The sequence below is a fragment of the Protopterus annectens genome, chromosome 1.part1 (assembly GCF_019279795.1).
Source record: "Protopterus annectens isolate FY-2018-M chromosome 1.part1, PAN1.0, whole genome shotgun sequence".
In the NCBI taxonomy this organism is placed as follows: Eukaryota; Metazoa; Chordata; order Ceratodontiformes; family Protopteridae; genus Protopterus; species Protopterus annectens.
In genome coordinates this window covers 450487281-450506065 of record NC_056726.1, presented here as the reverse complement: position 1 = coordinate 450506065, position 18785 = coordinate 450487281, and the positions used below count along the sequence as shown (strand labels likewise).

Sequence of the window (18785 nt, the reverse complement as noted above, 5' to 3'; positions counted from 1 at the left end):
CTGGGGTGCCTTCTGTGTGGAGTCTGCATGTCCTCCCTGTGGTCGCGTGGGTTTCCTCCCACATCCCAAAGACATGCTGTAGGTGGACTGGACACTCTAAATTGGCCCTAGGTGTGAGTGTGTACATGTGTGTGCCTTCTGTGGAAGGTTGGGCTCTGGGCTGGCAACTCGACACCATACAACTCTAATGCCAATCATGAGCGGACAGGTGATCCGCTGTGGCGACCCCTAACCAGGAAAAGCCGAAAGAAGAAGCACTGACCATTCAGGCCTCAGCTTCCATCTCTCCTTCTTAGCATAAAAGCTCTGAAGGGCTTGGCATCCAAAAGTGTCTTTTTAGTCAGTTTGAGCTGAATGATGTCCTAAAACTTTGGAAGCTGAATAGCTGTTATATCCTTGCAGGATATAATCCCTATAGCTTGGGCTACTGTAGCAGTTCATTTCAACATCTACTGCTGTGGTAAGTTTACTTACACAAATGTACTTTTCTAGCATGAGTACATTTTGATGACACAAAATGTGGACAGGGCAGTCCCCTATCCTTAAGAACTCCTTCAATGATATAAATTACAGTAAGCAAGTGAAAGAATAAAAGGAAACACTTCCAACAAGGGCCACTTGCAGAAGTGGCAATTAACACTTCGTAGCAAGAAGTTTATCAGCACAACCAAGCCCAGAAAACTCTGATCTCACATTACCTTCTGACCAGTTTCACCTTACTTTCACTTTATATGATCATCTTTTTGTGTTTTACTTATGCTAAAAATGTGTTCCTTCATGAATCCTTAATTACTCTCTGATAAATTAATGTTCTACTCACATACCATCACCATGCTTTTCTGAAAGGTATGCATAGCAATAATTTTAATATTTCTTTGTATTTCTTTAGGTGCAGAATTTACAGAACTTGTAATCATGTGGACAACCTTTACAAATGTAAATCTTCACAGAGTAGCCTGCAAAACCACAAGTAATACACCAGAGTTGGCCTTACAACTGCCTGTACAATGGAAGCAGATTTACTTAGTTTTCTACTGGTATTGTATCTACTTGTATACCTTTTTAACAGGTTATTCGCCAGCCTCAAAACCAATAAGTCCATTCACTGCCTACTCTCCTATCTGCTCCCTAACGGGAAGAAGACTGGGCAGCAGATGACCTAAGGGTGTCACAGTGATCAGGTTATTCTGTTATGCCTTACCTGCTGATGCTTCATCCTCCCTGCACGTTGCAAACACTGATTTTAGTATGAGAGGCACAAGCATTCTTCAAAATGAATGTTCTACTCAACTTTGCAGTTTCTTTCTGACTCCAAATGGGGGAAGGTTGTTTGTCACTACGGTAACTTGCAAAGACCCCATCAAGAAAAGAGAGGGCAACTGGCCACACATCTTTGCCACTTTCCCAGGCAGACGTCTTGCACCAGGATGGCAGTAACGAAGAAGCCGATGAGCAAGCTATCAAACCTCTTCCTCTACACATCATTAACTGAAGCTTTCCTTAACACCTTTAATTCATCTAATGCAAACTGTCCAACACTTCTCCAGCATTGTTTTTAGCCATATCTCACCCTCAGTGTCTACTCCTCTGAGGGGGCTTTCTTTCCAGATGTGTGACTTTTCATATTTCTCCAACCCTGTTGAATCTTCACAACACGGGAACAAGTACAAACTCTATTCAGATCAGTAAAAATCTTTTTTTTAACTGCAAAGGCACTGACTTGACTCCTTAAACCATCTTTGTATTATCTAAAACTACTTAAAATGCAAATGCCATATGATAAACGATGCAGATACATTATTTTTGCCCGGTATAGAACTGCAGTTAAGAAAGCCTAAAGTTATAGGACACAACCAAGTGGAAACAGCAGAGTACATAAGAAAATAAACTCCCAAGATGATCCTAAAGATGAATAAACACTGCTTTGACTGTGGACATTGTATTATTTCCAGATAACTAGAAAATATGATTTCATTTTCAAATAATTAGAAAATATGATTTCAGTAACATCTGGATATCTTGTCACTTATTTTTCTCTGACGGATCTTCCATTATTTTGCTATTTAGATTTACCTGCAGTACTCAGAAACTGATATAATTTCCCATTAAAGCATTGAAAAAATTCCTTCAATTCATTTTTGACTTGTTTTTGAATTATGTGGATACTTGTACATGCATGTGATCTGAACAGATATGAACTTTCTACTGGATTATAAACTGGAAAGAGCTCACATTCAGCAGAAACAGTACATTGTACATTATAAGCAGCTGGCAGCCCAGTAAAATGTTTACAGTTCAATTTCAATAAAGCAGAGTCAATGTGTACAGTTCAAGTTTTCTCAAGGGTCTGTGTGCTTCCATATCTTCTATAAACTGGAATTCAAATTCACAGCCTTTTCAACAGCCACAAGGATTGCCACATGTCTCCCTTCTTTTCCAGAGCTCTGTCAGCTCTTCAGGGGAATACTGAGGAGATGACAGCATGCCCACTTCACAGTTTTTCTCACACAGCCACCGTGCATCCTATTAAAAAAAAACACCAGAATGTATTAGTTAATGAACACATGACTATTAATCTCTGCAAAATGAATATACATGGCAATAGGTAATAAAAGCTGTGGTTGTGCACATATGGGTTTCTTGTATGTCTCTGTTAGGAAGAAGTTTGTAATGGAGGGACTGCGAATGTAGTTAAGAGATTTTACAATTACACAGGCTGGACAACCTGAATCTCTAGTACCATCCATAATTCACTTCAAGAGTCAATTTCCTCATGGAGATTAGGTCCAGTGCCTACTGTGATAAATTATTCTGCTAAATCCGAAATGTGCTTTGTGTTTGGCCTTTGCAAAGAAGAAGTATACAAGCTTAACAGGGAACCTACTCTAATGTTAGACCTTTGAGATGTTCTCACCCAGCAGTTAACAATAATTACCATGTCCTTCACCTACCAGAAGGCTCTGAACTAGTGAAACTGCAGTGAAATGTATGGATGGGACACTTTCTTAAATGTACTAGAAAGCATATATCAGATGTACCAAAAAGAGAAAAAAAAAACAGGATACCGAAATCCTGAAAGAACTGCTCTGGTAGAGTTTTTAGTTGAATCTAGAACAGAAGATGCATTTAAAAAGGGATAATTAGTAGGGCATACAAAATATTGTACAATAACAACAGAAACCAATCAGAAGAGGTTACAAGAGAATGGATAAGCAATTTACAAGGAAACAGTGGAATGACATATGTATGGCTCCTAAATATGCAATAAAGTCTAGAAGATTTAGTATTTTTGCTTGGAAGTGTTTGCACAGGTATTTTTATGCCCCAAGCAGACTCCAAACAGTTTTTCTTTAGGTAGATGGCAAATGCTGGAGGTGTGATGGGGAAGTAGTTGACAACTGGGAACATATGTTTTGGGAGTTTAATGATTTAGCAGACTTAAAAAATTTGCCAAAGAGTAGTCTGTTGGAAATGTTAGTAACTAAGGAAATTACTTTTTTTTGAGCTGGGATACAGAATCCAAAATGACTATAAACAGCAAGGTCTTTCTTGTAAAAAAAAAAAAAACATCTTTCTTAAATTACCACATACGACACAGGCAATCTTACATTGATACAAATGAAAACAAACCATCCTGACACAATTAAAGTTGCAAACATTATTCATTACAAACCACGTTGACACAACTGTAACTGCAAACATTACACATCACTTATAATCTAGCCAGTCATTGTCAGTCAAACATTATATAGCTCATTTAAATTCTGCCTTCTTTTAAACCTCATTCTCCTCTGCATGTATTGTTCCCACAATTCCCACTTTTTCTATGTAACTTGCTCCTACCCTTTTCTAAAGATTCCAATTTCAGTTGTTTTATCTCTGTTACTATATTCTCTGCCTTTAGTAAAGCTGGTTTAGACTTTGATTTCCATTTTCTAGTATTTGCTTTTTTGGCGGCCACCATATTTAGACTCAGCAAGGCCTTACTATGTTTAGGCAATTCCAATTCTGAATCATAACAAAAAATGGTTTACCATCAAAATTACGATTGAAGGTTCAGCGAACACGGGATGTTGAATTACAGTTGGCTGACTTCATGTTTTCAAGTCTCTGGTTCAGCTAATGCACTGTGCATTCACACATATGCAAAAACATGAAGTTCACTGTTGTGCAGTATATTCGTACTGCTGAAAACTAGAGCTTCAGTTACTGTTGTCGAAGTTGCTGTGGAAGTAGTATGTTAAGTAATGCCGAATTCGAACAATCAGCATTACATTCGACATACCAATCTTCTTCCTTTGCCATTTTCAGTGTTGTGAGTTGCACAAATGAACAGAATTTGTTTTGTCATTTGCGGTTTTGACAGTAAACCCAAAAACATAATTTCCTTAGTTATACCCATTTACTCACCAAGTATCGTTGACAAATAAGTTTGCAGGGAATCATTGAAGCCTGCCAACTCATTACACTCCCAAAAATATGTTCCCAGTTGCTTCTTTTTTCCCCATCCCACTTCCAACATTTGCTGTTTACCTGAAGAAAAATTCTTTGGCGTCTACTTGGAGTATAAAAATACCTATGTAAACACTTCCAAGCAAAGATTATAAATCTTCTAGACTATGTTTCATATTTGGGAGACATACATATATCCCACCATTGTTTATTTGTGAATTGCTTATACAATCTCTCTTCCCAATCTTTCTAACCTCCTCTGCTTGATTCTTATAGTTATCATGCAATATTTTATATGCTCCACTAATTATTATGGCAGCTTCTGTTAGTCTACTAAAAACTCTACCAGTGCTGGTTTTTCATTTAGGCCTCCCATACTTCTTTCTCTTTACCTATACTCTGATCTCAATCCTTGATAGGGAAGGCAATCTCTAACTTACAGTCCAAATAAATTTCTGGCATCTTCCCATTCTATTACCTTTCCCCCCTTCTAGTTATTTTTATACCCCAAGTAGATACCAAAGAATTTTTCCTCAGGTGGATAGCAAATGTTGGAGGTGTGACAAGCAACAAAAAGGTAGCTGGGAACATATTTTTTGGGAGTGTAGTGAGCTGGCAGACTTTAGGAATTCCCTGCAGAATGCTCTGTCGGAGATGCTGGGTGGGTGGATTGAACTGACTGGGGAGATGATTTTTTTGAGTTATGCTACAGAATCGGAATTGCCTAGACATAGTAAAGCCTTGCTGGGTCTAATTATGGTGGCTGCCAAAAAAGCAATTACTAGAAAATGGAAATCGAAGTCTGGACCAATTCTACTAGACGTAGTGAATACAGTAACGGAGATAAAACAACTGGAACTGGGATTTTTAGAAAATGTAAGGAGCAAACTACATAGGAAAAAATGGAAATTGTGAGAACAATTTATGCAGAGCAGGAACGAGGTTTAAGAGGCAGGATTTGAATGAGCCATATAATGCTTAAATGACAATAATTGGATGATTTATAAGTGATGTAGAATGTTTGCAACTACAGTTGTTTCAATGGTGTCTGTGATGTAAACTATTTCCAACTAAAGTGGTATCATTTTGTATGTTTTTTATTTATATAAATGTAAGATTGCCTTTGTCATATGTGACAATTTAATAAAGCTGTTTGGCGAAAAAAAAATGTTCCACAACACTGTAATGTCCCTTTCTGGTTTTGTCAAGTATAAAATAATATCATCTGCAAATACAGCCAGCTGTTCTTCACTGCCATACCAATTATGTCCTTGAATTTCTGACTCCCTTATTTTCTTTGCCAAAGGTTCTAAATATAATGCAAATAACAAAGAGGAGAAAGGACACCCCCTGCCTGGTTCCTCCACTCAAGAAGAAATTATCAGAGAGGCCCCACCAACAACAGTGGTATTTTCTTACATTCTGCTTTCCTGTGGATCATCAATGTTCAGTTAATGTTGTCAAATGTTTGCCTCCCCTCCACAAAACCACACTGATTCATATCTATCAATTTTGGCATCACGTTTCAGCCATTATAGACAAACACTTTATAATCATGGCTTAGTATTGAAATGGGCATGTATGAAGCTGGATATAATGGATCTTACCCTCTTTAGGTATTACAGCTACCACAGCTTTCTTCCAGGATGTTGGTACTTCTCCTCCTCTTAAAATACTGTTAAACAAAACCTTCCAGATATTTAAATCTGTTTTCCCCGCTTAGCTTTCACACTTCCACAGGAATACCATCTATTCCTGGGAACTTTCCTGCAGATTGGTTATACATCACCATTTGTATCTCATCTCCTCCTATCCTTTTATTAACTGAGCCTCATCTACCTCTAACCTTGGCATATTTAATTCTCCATACACATTTCCATTTGTACCTTTTCTTGATTTCCGTATTTCTCTGCTCTATACAGACTTTCGTAGAATTTCTGAAATATTTCTAATACTTCTACATGATCTCTTATCTACCTTGTTATAGGCTCCCTAAGCTTGGTGACAGACCCCTCTACTTTCTGCTGCCTGAGTCATTGTGCTAAAAGTTTTTATGCTCTAGAGTTATTATCAAAACGGTTGTTTAACAGCAATTCTTTCTAATCTAATGCATATTGCAGAGGCAATCCCTTATTTTCTATTTATCATTCTGCAGTTGCTCTGTGGCATTCCCCAAATGTTGGAATACAGTAACATTAGTTAGTCTTTCTAAATAATTCTTCATACTTTTTAACCATACCTCCCTTTCTATTTCCACCCCATGTTTAAACTCCATTTTAATTGTATCCAACTTCCTGGTTATATTTTCAAAAGAAGTTTCTATCTTCTCTGATGGCTCCTAAATAATTTCCACTACCCATTCCTTAATGCATATGTTTCTGTGAAATGTAAACTCTGTCCAGTCTAGCCCAGTTTTTGTATTTTGGGGAATAATATGTAAATTCACTCTGAACTTCTACTACTGAATTCACAGCTTCAATGCCAAATATTATCATAAGATTATTCACAAATCTACTCTCCTTTGTTATATTTTCCCTTCTGGACCACCAAGACACATCATCACTGTTGAAGATCAAATTCCAGTCCCCACCTATAAGTAATATTCCTTGCTGAAAGCTGATTATTTCTCCCAGAATTTTCTTAAGCTCCAGTATAGCAATTGTCATTGTAATCCTCCTCCCTTGCCAATAGCCCCTTAATACACAAATCTACCATTATTACCTTTTTTATCCTCTTCTGCCACTATTGGAGCTCCTCTCACAATTAATATAAGTACTCCTCTTTTCCTATGCCCCAGGTATTCCGATAAATAACCATCCTGAAAACCTTTCTTTATCAAATTTACATGTTCAGTTCTTTCTACGTGTGTCTCCTGTAGCTATTTGTTTTCTACATTTTTAATATAGTGCACTACTCTTTCTTTTTTGTATTTATCTGTGAGACCATTGATGTTTAAAGACATTACAGAAAGCATAATTTTCTTGAAAAGTTATTATTCCCATCTTTTATGTATAGTAGCTTTTTTGTTAAATGTCTAGTTCCAGCTTTTGTGTTACATGCATATACTGTATGGCAGGTAATCTTTTATACCGTTGTTTCTTGTCATCTGCATTTGAGCCTATGCCACATCTGATGAAACTTTTTTTGTTTTATTGAAAGCTCTCAAAAATACCCCACCTAAAACCTATTAACTTAATAATAACACACCAAACTATGTACATCTTCAAATGTTGAAGTTTTACCCTCCTAATAGGAACAAATGTTTGAAACTGAGAGGGACACATACATACAGGCTTGAGATAACCTAAAATAAAAGGTTATCCATGCTAAGATGCATGGTGCAGCCTGTGCTTCTACTAAGTGCTGTCAAGTTTTGTCTTATCTTTACAGCTCTCTCTGCTAGGAAAACACTCAAATGCTTTCAAAAAACTTTTTTCTCCTGGCCATTTCTCTGTATAAAATTGTCACCTACAGACATGAGCACCAGACACAAAATTGCCAAGCAACCATGTGTTTACTATAAAAAAAAGCTTATAATGTTCAATATTCTTTTCATTTGCTTCCTTTCCCTTAAACCTTAAAACTTGTTACTAGATTAAGCTAAGGGCCTTGTCACTCCTATGCAAGAATGAGAAAAACACATTACTTTTTCTTTTAACCACAATTGTTTTACATTGCAGTGCTGGCATTTCTTAAAACTGAACAAAGAAGGGAGAAAGAAAAAAATAAAATCAGGAGCACCTGTTCATTAGAATCCCATTACACTTAAAAATACCTGAGAAAACTTCACTTTATACCATGCAAAGAAAACCATGCACTAATTGTTTTACTTACAGTTAACTTTCTCCTTAATCTTCTCCTCCCCTGAGCATTTTTTCCAAACATTAATGACATGAAATAGGAGGTATGCTTTGGAGTTCCCTACAAGTTTAAGTCCAGTATTTCCAGATTTTCTTGTTCTGTCATGTTTCACAACTATAATTACTGCTTTGTAATCCAACATTTGTCAATTTCCAAGTTACTGGTTTTATTTTCTGAACATTAATGACAAGAAGTAGGGCATATACTTTAGATTCTGCTACAAGTTTAACAAAGTCGAAGAAAGTCCAATATTTTCAGATTTTCTTGTTCTGTCTTCTCTCACGAATATAATTATTGCTTTGTAATCCTACATTTGTAAATTTCCAAGTTAATGTTTTTATTCCTGTTCATCTCCATTTCCCAAATCTGGTTTCTGCTTCATTTCTAACATTCTACTGATTCTTCTACTCAACTCTTGTGCTTTTCTTTCTTTCAAGGATTTTTCATTGACATGTTAGAAAAGGTTTCATTGGCATAGTCTCTCTGTGGTCTTTATTATCAGAAGAAAAAGAAGCAGAATCTCCTTCTGTTTCACAGCTCACTTTTTCTTAGACAAACTTTTCGATTTCTTCCTTAGGATGTACTTCATCAAAAAATTATTTTGTCTCTCCAAGGAAAAATATTTTGAAGATAGCTGGGTACAGCAGTCTGAATCTCAATGCCTGCTTCTTGACATTCCCTAAATAATGGAATAAATTTACTATTCTGCTCGGTGTACAATGAGTAGTCATTCTCCACAAATACTCTGCTGTCTCCCAATTTTGCTACTTTATCCTTCTGCCACAGTTTCAATCAGAATCAACTCCTTCTTCTGGTAAGATTACTATTAAAGGTCTAGATTGCTTTCTCATAGCCAGGTTTGGAGCATATACATGATGTGCCCTTTCAATTAACAATTCCTGTTGTGGAATAAAAGTCTAGTTGCTTTTTTGTGCTATCATAAAATTAATACAGTCTGTTCTTTTCAGCTTCTCTGGTAGAGTAGAAAATCTCAGGTTTTCTGTATGTGCGCTGTCCTCTAATTCTATTATTTTAACATCTCTTCCTGTGCAGTCTCATATTCAGCCAGTCTTTTCTTTATTTCAGCCTCTGAGTTTTGCAATTTTATCACCTTATCTGAATATCTGTTTAAAGATTCTTCCATTTTTTCCAGCCTTTTATTGTTTGAGTTGATATACTGCAACAGTGTTTCATTTATTTTATTCAGGTCTGTATGTAGTTGCCTTACACTTTCCTCTCTACCTTAATGGAAGTCATGTTTGGAACTTGCACTGCTTTTTGCTGAACAGCTGCAGTACTTTTCCTACTCAGTGTTTCTTCATCACTTTTTGTAGTTGATTTTCCTTCACATCCTCTATTTCTTTTTTCCTATCATCCAGGCAGTGCATTTACTAGACAGTTATTGAGATTTACCCAGAAATTTGGGACCACTAGCTTTCACTGCTAAGTTTCTGTTTTCACACTGGGAGAGCTAGAATTAAGGTGCTACTCAGTGTGCAGCCATCTTGGAAGTCTCATACATAGCAAGGTATTTTTAAGTTTAATTTTGATGGCTGTGAAAAAAGCAATTAGTAAAAAATGGAAATCAAAGTATAAACTGACTGTATTTGAAGTAGTAAATATTGTAACAGAGATAACAGAACTAGAAGTGAGATCTTTAAAATGGGTGGGAGCAAACTACATGGAAAAATGGAAATTGTGGGAAAAACATCTGCAGAACAATGTTTTGGAGGAGTGAGATTCAAGGGAAGACATAAACTGATCAATTTATGTAATGTTGGACTGACAACTGTATAAAAGCATGTATGTGATGTATGTTTGTAACAGAGAACATATTAACATGGCTTGTTTTCTTTAAAAAATGTTGGATTAATAATTGTATACAAAATATATACAGTGTACAATGTTTAGAACTGTGAACATGTTGACATGGTTTTCTTTTATATAAATGTATGTTTGTCTATGTCTTAAGTGTTAAATAAATAAATGTGTTTAAAAGAGAGAGACAAAGAGAAGGTACATCCATTCCTCCTCAATTCTTTCTTGCTAGAAGCAAAATCAGGCTTTGATGAGGAGGATTCAGGGAAACAGAAGGAAAAGAAGAATGAAATTCCATACAAACTGGAAAAAACTGACAAGGATGCAAGCATTGAGAAAAAAAACACAGTTTTCCACATGGACAGAGAAATCTCTGAAAAGACCTTCTTTAATGCCCACAGTGGACCTTTAGCTTGCTCTGATTCTCAAGCTCAATTCACACTTGCTTGTGAATATTGTCTCAAGTTGACATTCACTCGTGTGACATTGAGTATGCCAATATTTTAAAACCTCATGGGTAGTCCTAGTCCAAAGTCAATACACCACAGATTGAGAGTAATAAAGAGGGTGAGGGCCCCATAAAGAGGGCGAGGCCTTTCCTTCAATAAAAAATTATCTTTTTGCAGGGTACCATGCTTGTAAAGTGATATACAAGTATTACAAAAATGTGTTTACTTGTGCTTTAGTTTACGAACTCCTTTAATTATGTAGTGTGGTGCATATTTGGTTGCATAAAGAGGACTTCCTGAGGGGACATGCTCATTACCCAAAGGATTCTTTATCTGTGAAACAAACTTTCCTTGCATGTTAAAAGGTGCAACACTTTGGCCTGTTTCAAGTTAAGTCTTGACGACTGGATGGGTTCACATAAACTTACCTCCAGAATTAGCAGTATGAGCTTTAACAAGAAAGGCAGGAGATCTGCTGGCTATACTCTATGTGGTCATTCAAACCGCCTGCCTAATACTAACCTATGAAGCATCAAGCAGACATAGTAGATCCCTCTGAACCAGCACTCAATCTAACTGTCCTGGAGAGTATGGAAAGTACAATCAAGTGACTCATTGTTTGCACACCACACAATGTACTGACTGACTGAATGAATGAATTGGGAGAGTCATAAATGTAACTCTCCCTCTCAGAGGCCAAGGGCTAGCTTGACTGTTCACATTCTAGCTGGCTGAAGTGGTCACCAGGGGTGACTCTATCCTTTGAACCATGGAAAAGCCAAGGTGAGCCTACAACCCAGTGAAATTCTATCACTGGGGTCTGAAAAGGTTCATTTTCAAGAATGGGATGCCCATCTAGAGATTCTTGGGAAATGTCCAGCACTACAGGGCTCAGCAACATGGGTCTGACAGACTTGCAACAGAACCCACAGAGGTTGGGGGCCCTGTAAACATTAAGACCTCAGATTCCATTGCCAGGGCCGGCCTTAGCTGAAATGGCGCCCTAGGCGAAGTAGTGCTCTGGTGCCCCTTAAGCCCCACCCATGCCATTCTCAAGGAACACCCCTATTTGAACCACGCCCACAGGTAGGTCACTCCCACAAAAGCCACTCCAGTCATTTCTTTAAATTTTTTTAATGGCTTAAAAAATCAGTGAATGCTTTGTCATAGTGTAACAAAGGGAGCAAGCCTTACACACCAGCATATCACTGACCAGCATGTACAACAGACATTGGGCACTGACTGACCATAATGAAATATGTAGCATAAACATAGTGTTACAATGCACGAGATCGACAGCAATCTTCTCTGTCAGAGAGAATAAGGGACAGCAAAAAGGTTTACTAATGCATGAGCACAACAGTTTTTTGAGTTTGGATATGTATGCTCACCTTTTACATATGCCGATAGCTGTCCATCACCTCTACCAAACTTAGCAGCATATCTGGTTAGTTTGGAACACCACTTCAATAATCAATACAATGGTATTCCAGCAGAAAGGCAATCCATGGAAATTGCTTTCCTAAGAATAAGAGACAAAACCCTCCATAGCTGTCAACTGTACCTGCCAATGTGGAACAAAGTGGCAAAGGTGGAACACTTCCTTGCAGCATACTAAAGTCCATCTAAGCTGATCAATGTGATTAAAATATATTTCTTTATACTTAGGACTCAGCCCTATTTATCATGTATCTCAGTTACAATTTGACATAAGATTACCTTTTAACTTGTGCCACTGGAAGGACAATTCTTAACTACCACACTGGCCCAAGTACTGTATCATGCAACACAATGAAATGTAACAGCTATACTGGTTTAAGCCATGCAATCAGATTTACAAAATTTAAAAACTGACTTAGTGCCTCCAGTGCTTGTTAAGTATACATAATGTTAATAAATAATTCAACTTCAGTTCCTTTGCCCCAAAACTATATATGTGGAGGCAAGCGCTATATTCAACTACAATCTAAAAACCAGGGAGCCAGCTCCCCTATTCTTAAAATAGAACCAAAATCGTCACATGGCTATTCTTGCATAATATAAATGAGTGCCCAGTTAAGCCACACGGGAGTAGGAAATGGCAAACATATGATTACAGTTCTCAGTTATCACACAACACAAAATTAAAACTAAAAATGGAAAGCTATTTTAACAGCAAGGAATATCACACTATAGACAAATATAAAACAGCTAAAATTGCTACCAAAGTACAATATAATTGTCACATAGACTATGACATCAATGGTACAAACTGATACAACAGTAATATAATGGAAGGTAACACAATAGAAAATGCTACATGTTATAACAATGGGCTATTATTTAATAGGTTTAAATCAGTTGGGCATAAAAAATACACGTGGTGCACGATGCCATTACCACTCCAGACCTACTTATTTGATTATTCCAGAGACAGACTGTGGCACTTCATTATAATGCATAACTAATAATGTCTATCATGCTTAGTTTTCATTTGCATGACATAAGCAGTTACCAAAGTACATAAACACTATTCTTGCTAATATGCGTCACTGCATCAGAAAGAAAGCTGTTTCATTGCACATGATTTATAAACTGACTTCACAGCATAGAATGAGTAATTTAAAACTAGCAATGAAAGGAATGGTGATGACCTCATGAAACAGCCCACTATATAACATTTATTTCTAGACCAAAACTAGCAATAAAAAGAATGGCAATGACTTCTTGAAACCAAAAGCCCACTACACAACAGGTATTTGTAGACCACTGCCTTTTTAGAAGTTTCTACATCATTATGCATCCGCTGCAATTGTAACAGATAGGAAAGGAAAACTTAGCATTTCTTTCCATCAAACATTTTCTCCAACATTCATATACTGGCCAAATCTCTTAGAGCAAGAAATCTTGAGAAAGCCGTAAAAAGAGGGACAAAGGCCCCCAAAAACAGGGCAATGTTTAAATATTGCTGTTACAAACTTAGAAAGCTGATAAAGTAACAGGTTTTACATTAACATGAATTTTCCAAAGGATATGAATTCTGAAACTCAAATGTCTAGCATTTCCTAATTTCAGTCTTTAATGATTTACCAATAGTTTGCCAAAAAACACAATTTGATGAAAAATGGACAAAAAAAGAGGCACAAATCTGGATATTCTTTGGAAATCTATACACACCAGATACAGGAATATTACAAAATGGCAATAGTGTGATGCAGTCACTAAAGGCACTGTGGGATTGGTCTCCTTGTTACATTGCTACTTAATTTGGCCAGTTTAAACTATGCCCACCAAAACTCAGTCACACCTCTTCCACTTCAGTACAATTACACCACTGAGAATGCAAGCTGGCAATATTCAATGACACTGACAAGGGCTAGTAGTATTTCCTTACAAATAAACTAGTTTTGCAACAAACCTGCATTTTACCTATACATGCAATACAGCAACCAACACAAAAATGCCATGTTGTGTATCCGTTCTGAACAGACTGCTTGGATTCAGCCTCTCTACCATCTTTTTTGCAAATTCAATCACTCCAGATGCATTACACTTACAGCCAGAGACAAATAGTCTACATTCTCACCACCCTAACAAAGTGCTTAGCAACCTCCCCCTCTTCCTGGTTTATAGCAGCTTATACTTAGACCCAGAGAGAAATAAATGGTAAAAAAGCAGACATTCTCACAACACCAGATCAAAGAATCCAGTACAATAGCTAGCAACCCCCCCCCCCCGCACAGCAGCTTACACCAAGAGCCAGAGGCAAAAACAAATCTAGGCATCCTCACGACACTAACAGTTCACAGAAGGTATACTGAGTAGCTATGCAATAAGTACATTTGTGACAATAAGAAATATCACAAATATGTATGGCTACATATTGCAGCTGTATTTTAATTAAAATTGTTGTAAATATGACAGTTACAGACTTTTTACTTCAGAAAATATGTGCCAAGTCACATATCTTTTTATATCAACTTTCTAGTTTAACAGTAGTATTTCTAACTTGAAATTCTTTCCCCAAATTGTTTGCTTTGTCCTTAAGTCCTCAGATAAACTGTTAAGAGCTACTACGCTGCTAAAAAATATCAAGGAAATTACAGACTTGTGCTCCTCTTTAGGATATTCTGGGAATTTATGAATAAAATGTGCCCTGCTCTGTGGTTTATTTTTCTTCCAAGGAAACAACACAAATGGAAGCATATGTACTGGCAACTTACTTCCTGAGACAAGCCCCCATAAATGTACAAGGAGCAGACTTTCCTGACCGAAGGTAGCAATTAAAACATCTGTAGGCAGTTGGTGACCGTGATCCTTTATTTTTTAGTTCTTTTGTATTCTGGCAAATCGCACGAAGTACAGTTGTTGGGATAAAAGAACTAGAAAATAAAAGCTCCGATACCAACTGCATGAACCCTGCAGATATTTATCTTCCACTTGATAATGGGCGACTGCAACAGATTAGTGTACAAGCCTATAAGGAGAGATTATTGTTTCGGACAATAATAAAACTTACAACTAAATTGCAGGTTAATGTGTATTTGTAGCTAACTAAAGTCACTCTTCATCTTTTAACTAATGTTTTACTTATAGGTACAGAACCAGCCATTACCCTGCAGTTAGTTGTAAGTTTTTTGGTTCAGTTTGTATTTTTGGAATTTTCCTCATAATAAAATTACCTTAAGTTGCAACTTGCACAAATGACGAATTAAAAAGAACACCGCTCGCAGCCTGCCCATAGAGTCAAGAGAAGCAGATGACAATCAAGACACCGATTCATCCAATGAGTTAGTTGCCTTGCACACACATTTACATTCATAACAAATGCACTGAAAACAACCACATCACAAAAGTAGTGACCTTTGCCAATACTGTCCAAGAGGTGAAGATTATCCATTGACAAATGAAAAAGAAGTCACTCTAAGTAAGGTTTACTTAGATAAACCTAGGACCTCTATCACAGCAAAAAGGGACTCATTCATGTTCATGCAAAATCTCAACTGCAATGTACACCAAGGAGAAAGAATCACCACTTTGCCTGTGAATTCTGTTACTAGGAAGAAAAGAGAAAGGCACATGGAGTGGTTTAGGGAAAGTTTTGAAACTATTTTGTTAGGGAAGATGCATCCCAAGAGAAATACAATCCTTGTGAATGACCAAAAAGGATTCCAGGCAAATATGTGCTGAAGCTCTGAGATCTTAAGGGTAGAGATAACTGCTTTAAAAAACAGAGAGAGGAGAAATAAGCCTGTCAATCAGGAAATTCAAGTTCCTAGGAAAAAGTTTCTTTAAGGGCAGACAAAGACAAAAGCCACCTACAAGAATCTACATTCTGTTGCAGGGATTTCAAAAATGCCCTACCCTCCACTCCCCATTCCTATTGAGGCATTGTGGTAATACTGCAGGGGCTGGCATGCAATGGGGATAATGTGGTGTTTTGCCCTGCCTTCGCAGCAGCTCAGCTATGCCCATCACCCTACCCTCCTAACTTTTGCCATCTCACTCAACATCCCTAGAATTTTCCAGGAATCGTCCCTGAGAATGCCCCGTAGCTACCCACACTCCAAGTTGGACATGTCCATCCCTTCCCTGTCACTCCATCGGTTCATCTGAGCAATTAATTCAACCCGAGTCAACTGGGTTGCAGTCAAGACTTTACCCCTCAATAAGTCAAACAGATTTCTGAGTAATTGAAAATTAGTTATAATCTCAAGGATTTGGAAAAAGAGATACCTCTACACCAAACTAGAAAGTAGTAGTATCGTTTCTGGTAAGTTCTGTCACTTTAAAGACCTCCAATATAAAGTCTGACAGGACCTAAGGGTCCAAGAAAGCAACTAAGTACAAAGGTGGCATCAGCAGTTACTCAATCTATTGCACTCCTTTGTATTACACCATGCAGAGAGCTGAAAGCCTAACATTCGACCCTTCTTCACCACCAAAGCTTAGAGGAGACAAAAAGATAGTCTGTACAGGGGGGGGTACTAGTATGTCCTGCCCTGGTTGTCTACATAACACAACAGAGCCTGTTTTACTAGTGTGTAATCCCCCCCCTTTTCCAGGAACTCTACTAGATCTACAGTATGAACACAAACTAGATTTGCACAACTAGCCAGAAAAGCACCTATCATCAAAACATTTTAAGCCTAGGGAGTTTCTCTTTCAAAAGGTGAGAATCAAACCATGCATCTTGTGAGGTAAACCATTATGCCAAACTCCAAACCCACAAAACATGTACACATATCCATTACCCCTAAACACCCTAGTACTGCTAAAGCAGCCACCAACTCACACCTGCACTTAGTTGGAAAAGGCAAAAGAAAATGTAAAGTAAAACATGGACCTCATTTCAGATTCTTGTCAATGTAAGAAAGAAAAAAGTAACTTCATAACTTCATACAAGAAAAAAACGTAATATTCCCAGATAAACAATAAAATTAAATCCATTATTAATACAACAAAACAACATATATGTTTACATTCCCAAACCTAGAAAGTAAAAAATCCTGACTGCAAAAATGTTGATCTAGAAAGATGAAAAGTAAACATACTGAGGAAAAAACTGTTCCCATATACATCCTACAAATTATACAAACTCTCTACACACAGTCGCTGCAAAGCAATCAAAACTGAAAAAGCAACATTCGATATTATGGCTTTTTGATTATTTACTGCTTAGCGACTGCATTTTCGCCTGTTTATACAGCTCTGCATTTTATTTAAACTGTTTTTGTGTTGATTAACTGTTTTGCACTTTTAAAAAAGTTATTTGTTGCTTAATTTTACCTGTAGGCTAACAAACTCAAGTGCGCTAGCCGTTTAAAAGCATTTATAGCATTTACTGTATGTTTTTCCTCTGTTTTCTGCAAAAAAGACAAAAAAAAAAACAACAAAAAAAAAAAATCTTGTTTTCCCGCCTTACTGAACTAGAATAGTCCAGTCTTCAGAGTTTGCTGATCTCTGGGCTTTGTCTTGGTTCCTGTGCTATTCCATATCCTTATTTGGATAAAAAGAAGCGTCTTTGTTCACCAGTGGGAGTGGGGAGCACTGAGCAGCCTATTTGTCCCTAGAGGAGTGGTTCCAGCCAGAAACTTGTAGTCTATTGGCCATTTTGGGTCAATTCCTAGCTCTTTTTGGCCCCCTGTAATAAAGCCCGCTTTAGCGTGCTTTTGCGTGATTTAGTGCGGAGTTGCCCATAGAGCACCATTGGGCAGCGCCGGTTAAACAAGGTTAAACTATTTCTGGCTCCGTAAAGTCTGCTCTTCAATTTTTCCCTTAGAACTTCTCTACTTGCAATCTAAACAGTCTATTCTCTATCTCAAAAGCTCAGCACTTGCTCCTAAAGCATTTTTATATAGGTAAAGTACTTGTATACTAAACAAAGTACTACATTAGCCTAGAATCCCCTTGAGTACCCATTTCCCTATAGGTCCCTTCTGACTCAGTTACACAGCAAACTTTTTCTCTTTTTCTACCATGTCGAAGGGTCAGTTGCTAGCGTCCTCTCCTGTTCAGCTGGTGAATCTGGGCATCTTGAGGCAATGTTACAATTGCCTCATGTACACAGACAACCCACTCCTTCTCCCACAAAACACAAATACATGTGAGAGATGCAACTATATAGCCAAACTGGAGGCTGAGCTCTCTCAACTCAGGACTGGCAAGACCAGACAGGAGGAGAAGGAAACCACGCACACCACAAACCCAGTTTCATATAGAACTATCACAACTGCAAAACAAACACATAAACACACAAAGACATACTCGGAGGCACTGATCAAAAATCTACCAAAACTACAGAGGCCTCCAAAGCAGACACCCAAGCAACTGCCACCTCAAGACATAAGACATGCAACACATAGTTCTCAAAGTCAGTGTGTTAAACAGTCACAGCCCTTAAGGCCAAACACAATGCCAGACACACTTGTTATAGGTGACTCCATAGTCAGACACACTGACGTCCCACTCACCAGACTGAACAAGGAAAAGATCACAGTAAGCTGCCTGTCAGGCGCTAGAATCCGCCACATAACACAAGCACTCAGGTCACTCCACAGCAAGTACAAGTATGACTCAGTCATTGTCCATGCCGGTGTGAACGACCTGAGACGTACCTCCCTGGACTACATGAAAAGAGACATAGAGGAGCTCTCAGATTATGTAGCCCAGGCCGGTATGACCCTGACCCTGAGCAGTATCCTACCCTCACCAAGAATGATGCCA

The 18785-nt window shown here is 37.7% G+C and overlaps 1 protein-coding gene across 8 annotated transcripts in view; it reads right to left on the bottom strand.

Moving 5' to 3' along the window:
• Window positions 1–835: 835 nt before the first annotated feature.
• B3GALNT2 (beta-1,3-N-acetylgalactosaminyltransferase 2) overlaps window positions 836–18785 on the bottom strand; it is a 1092678-nt gene continuing 1074728 nt past the window's right edge. For 7 of the 8 annotated variants that reach the window (XM_044075837.1, XM_044075856.1, XM_044075828.1 and 4 more), the window contains one exon: window positions 836–2523. In XM_044075837.1, the coding sequence (XP_043931772.1) occupies window positions 2398–2523 (126 nt within the window). In that variant the 3' untranslated portion in view covers window positions 836–2397. The remainder of the gene's footprint in view (window positions 2524–18785) is intronic. The other variant, XR_006365391.1, reaches the window with a different exon arrangement.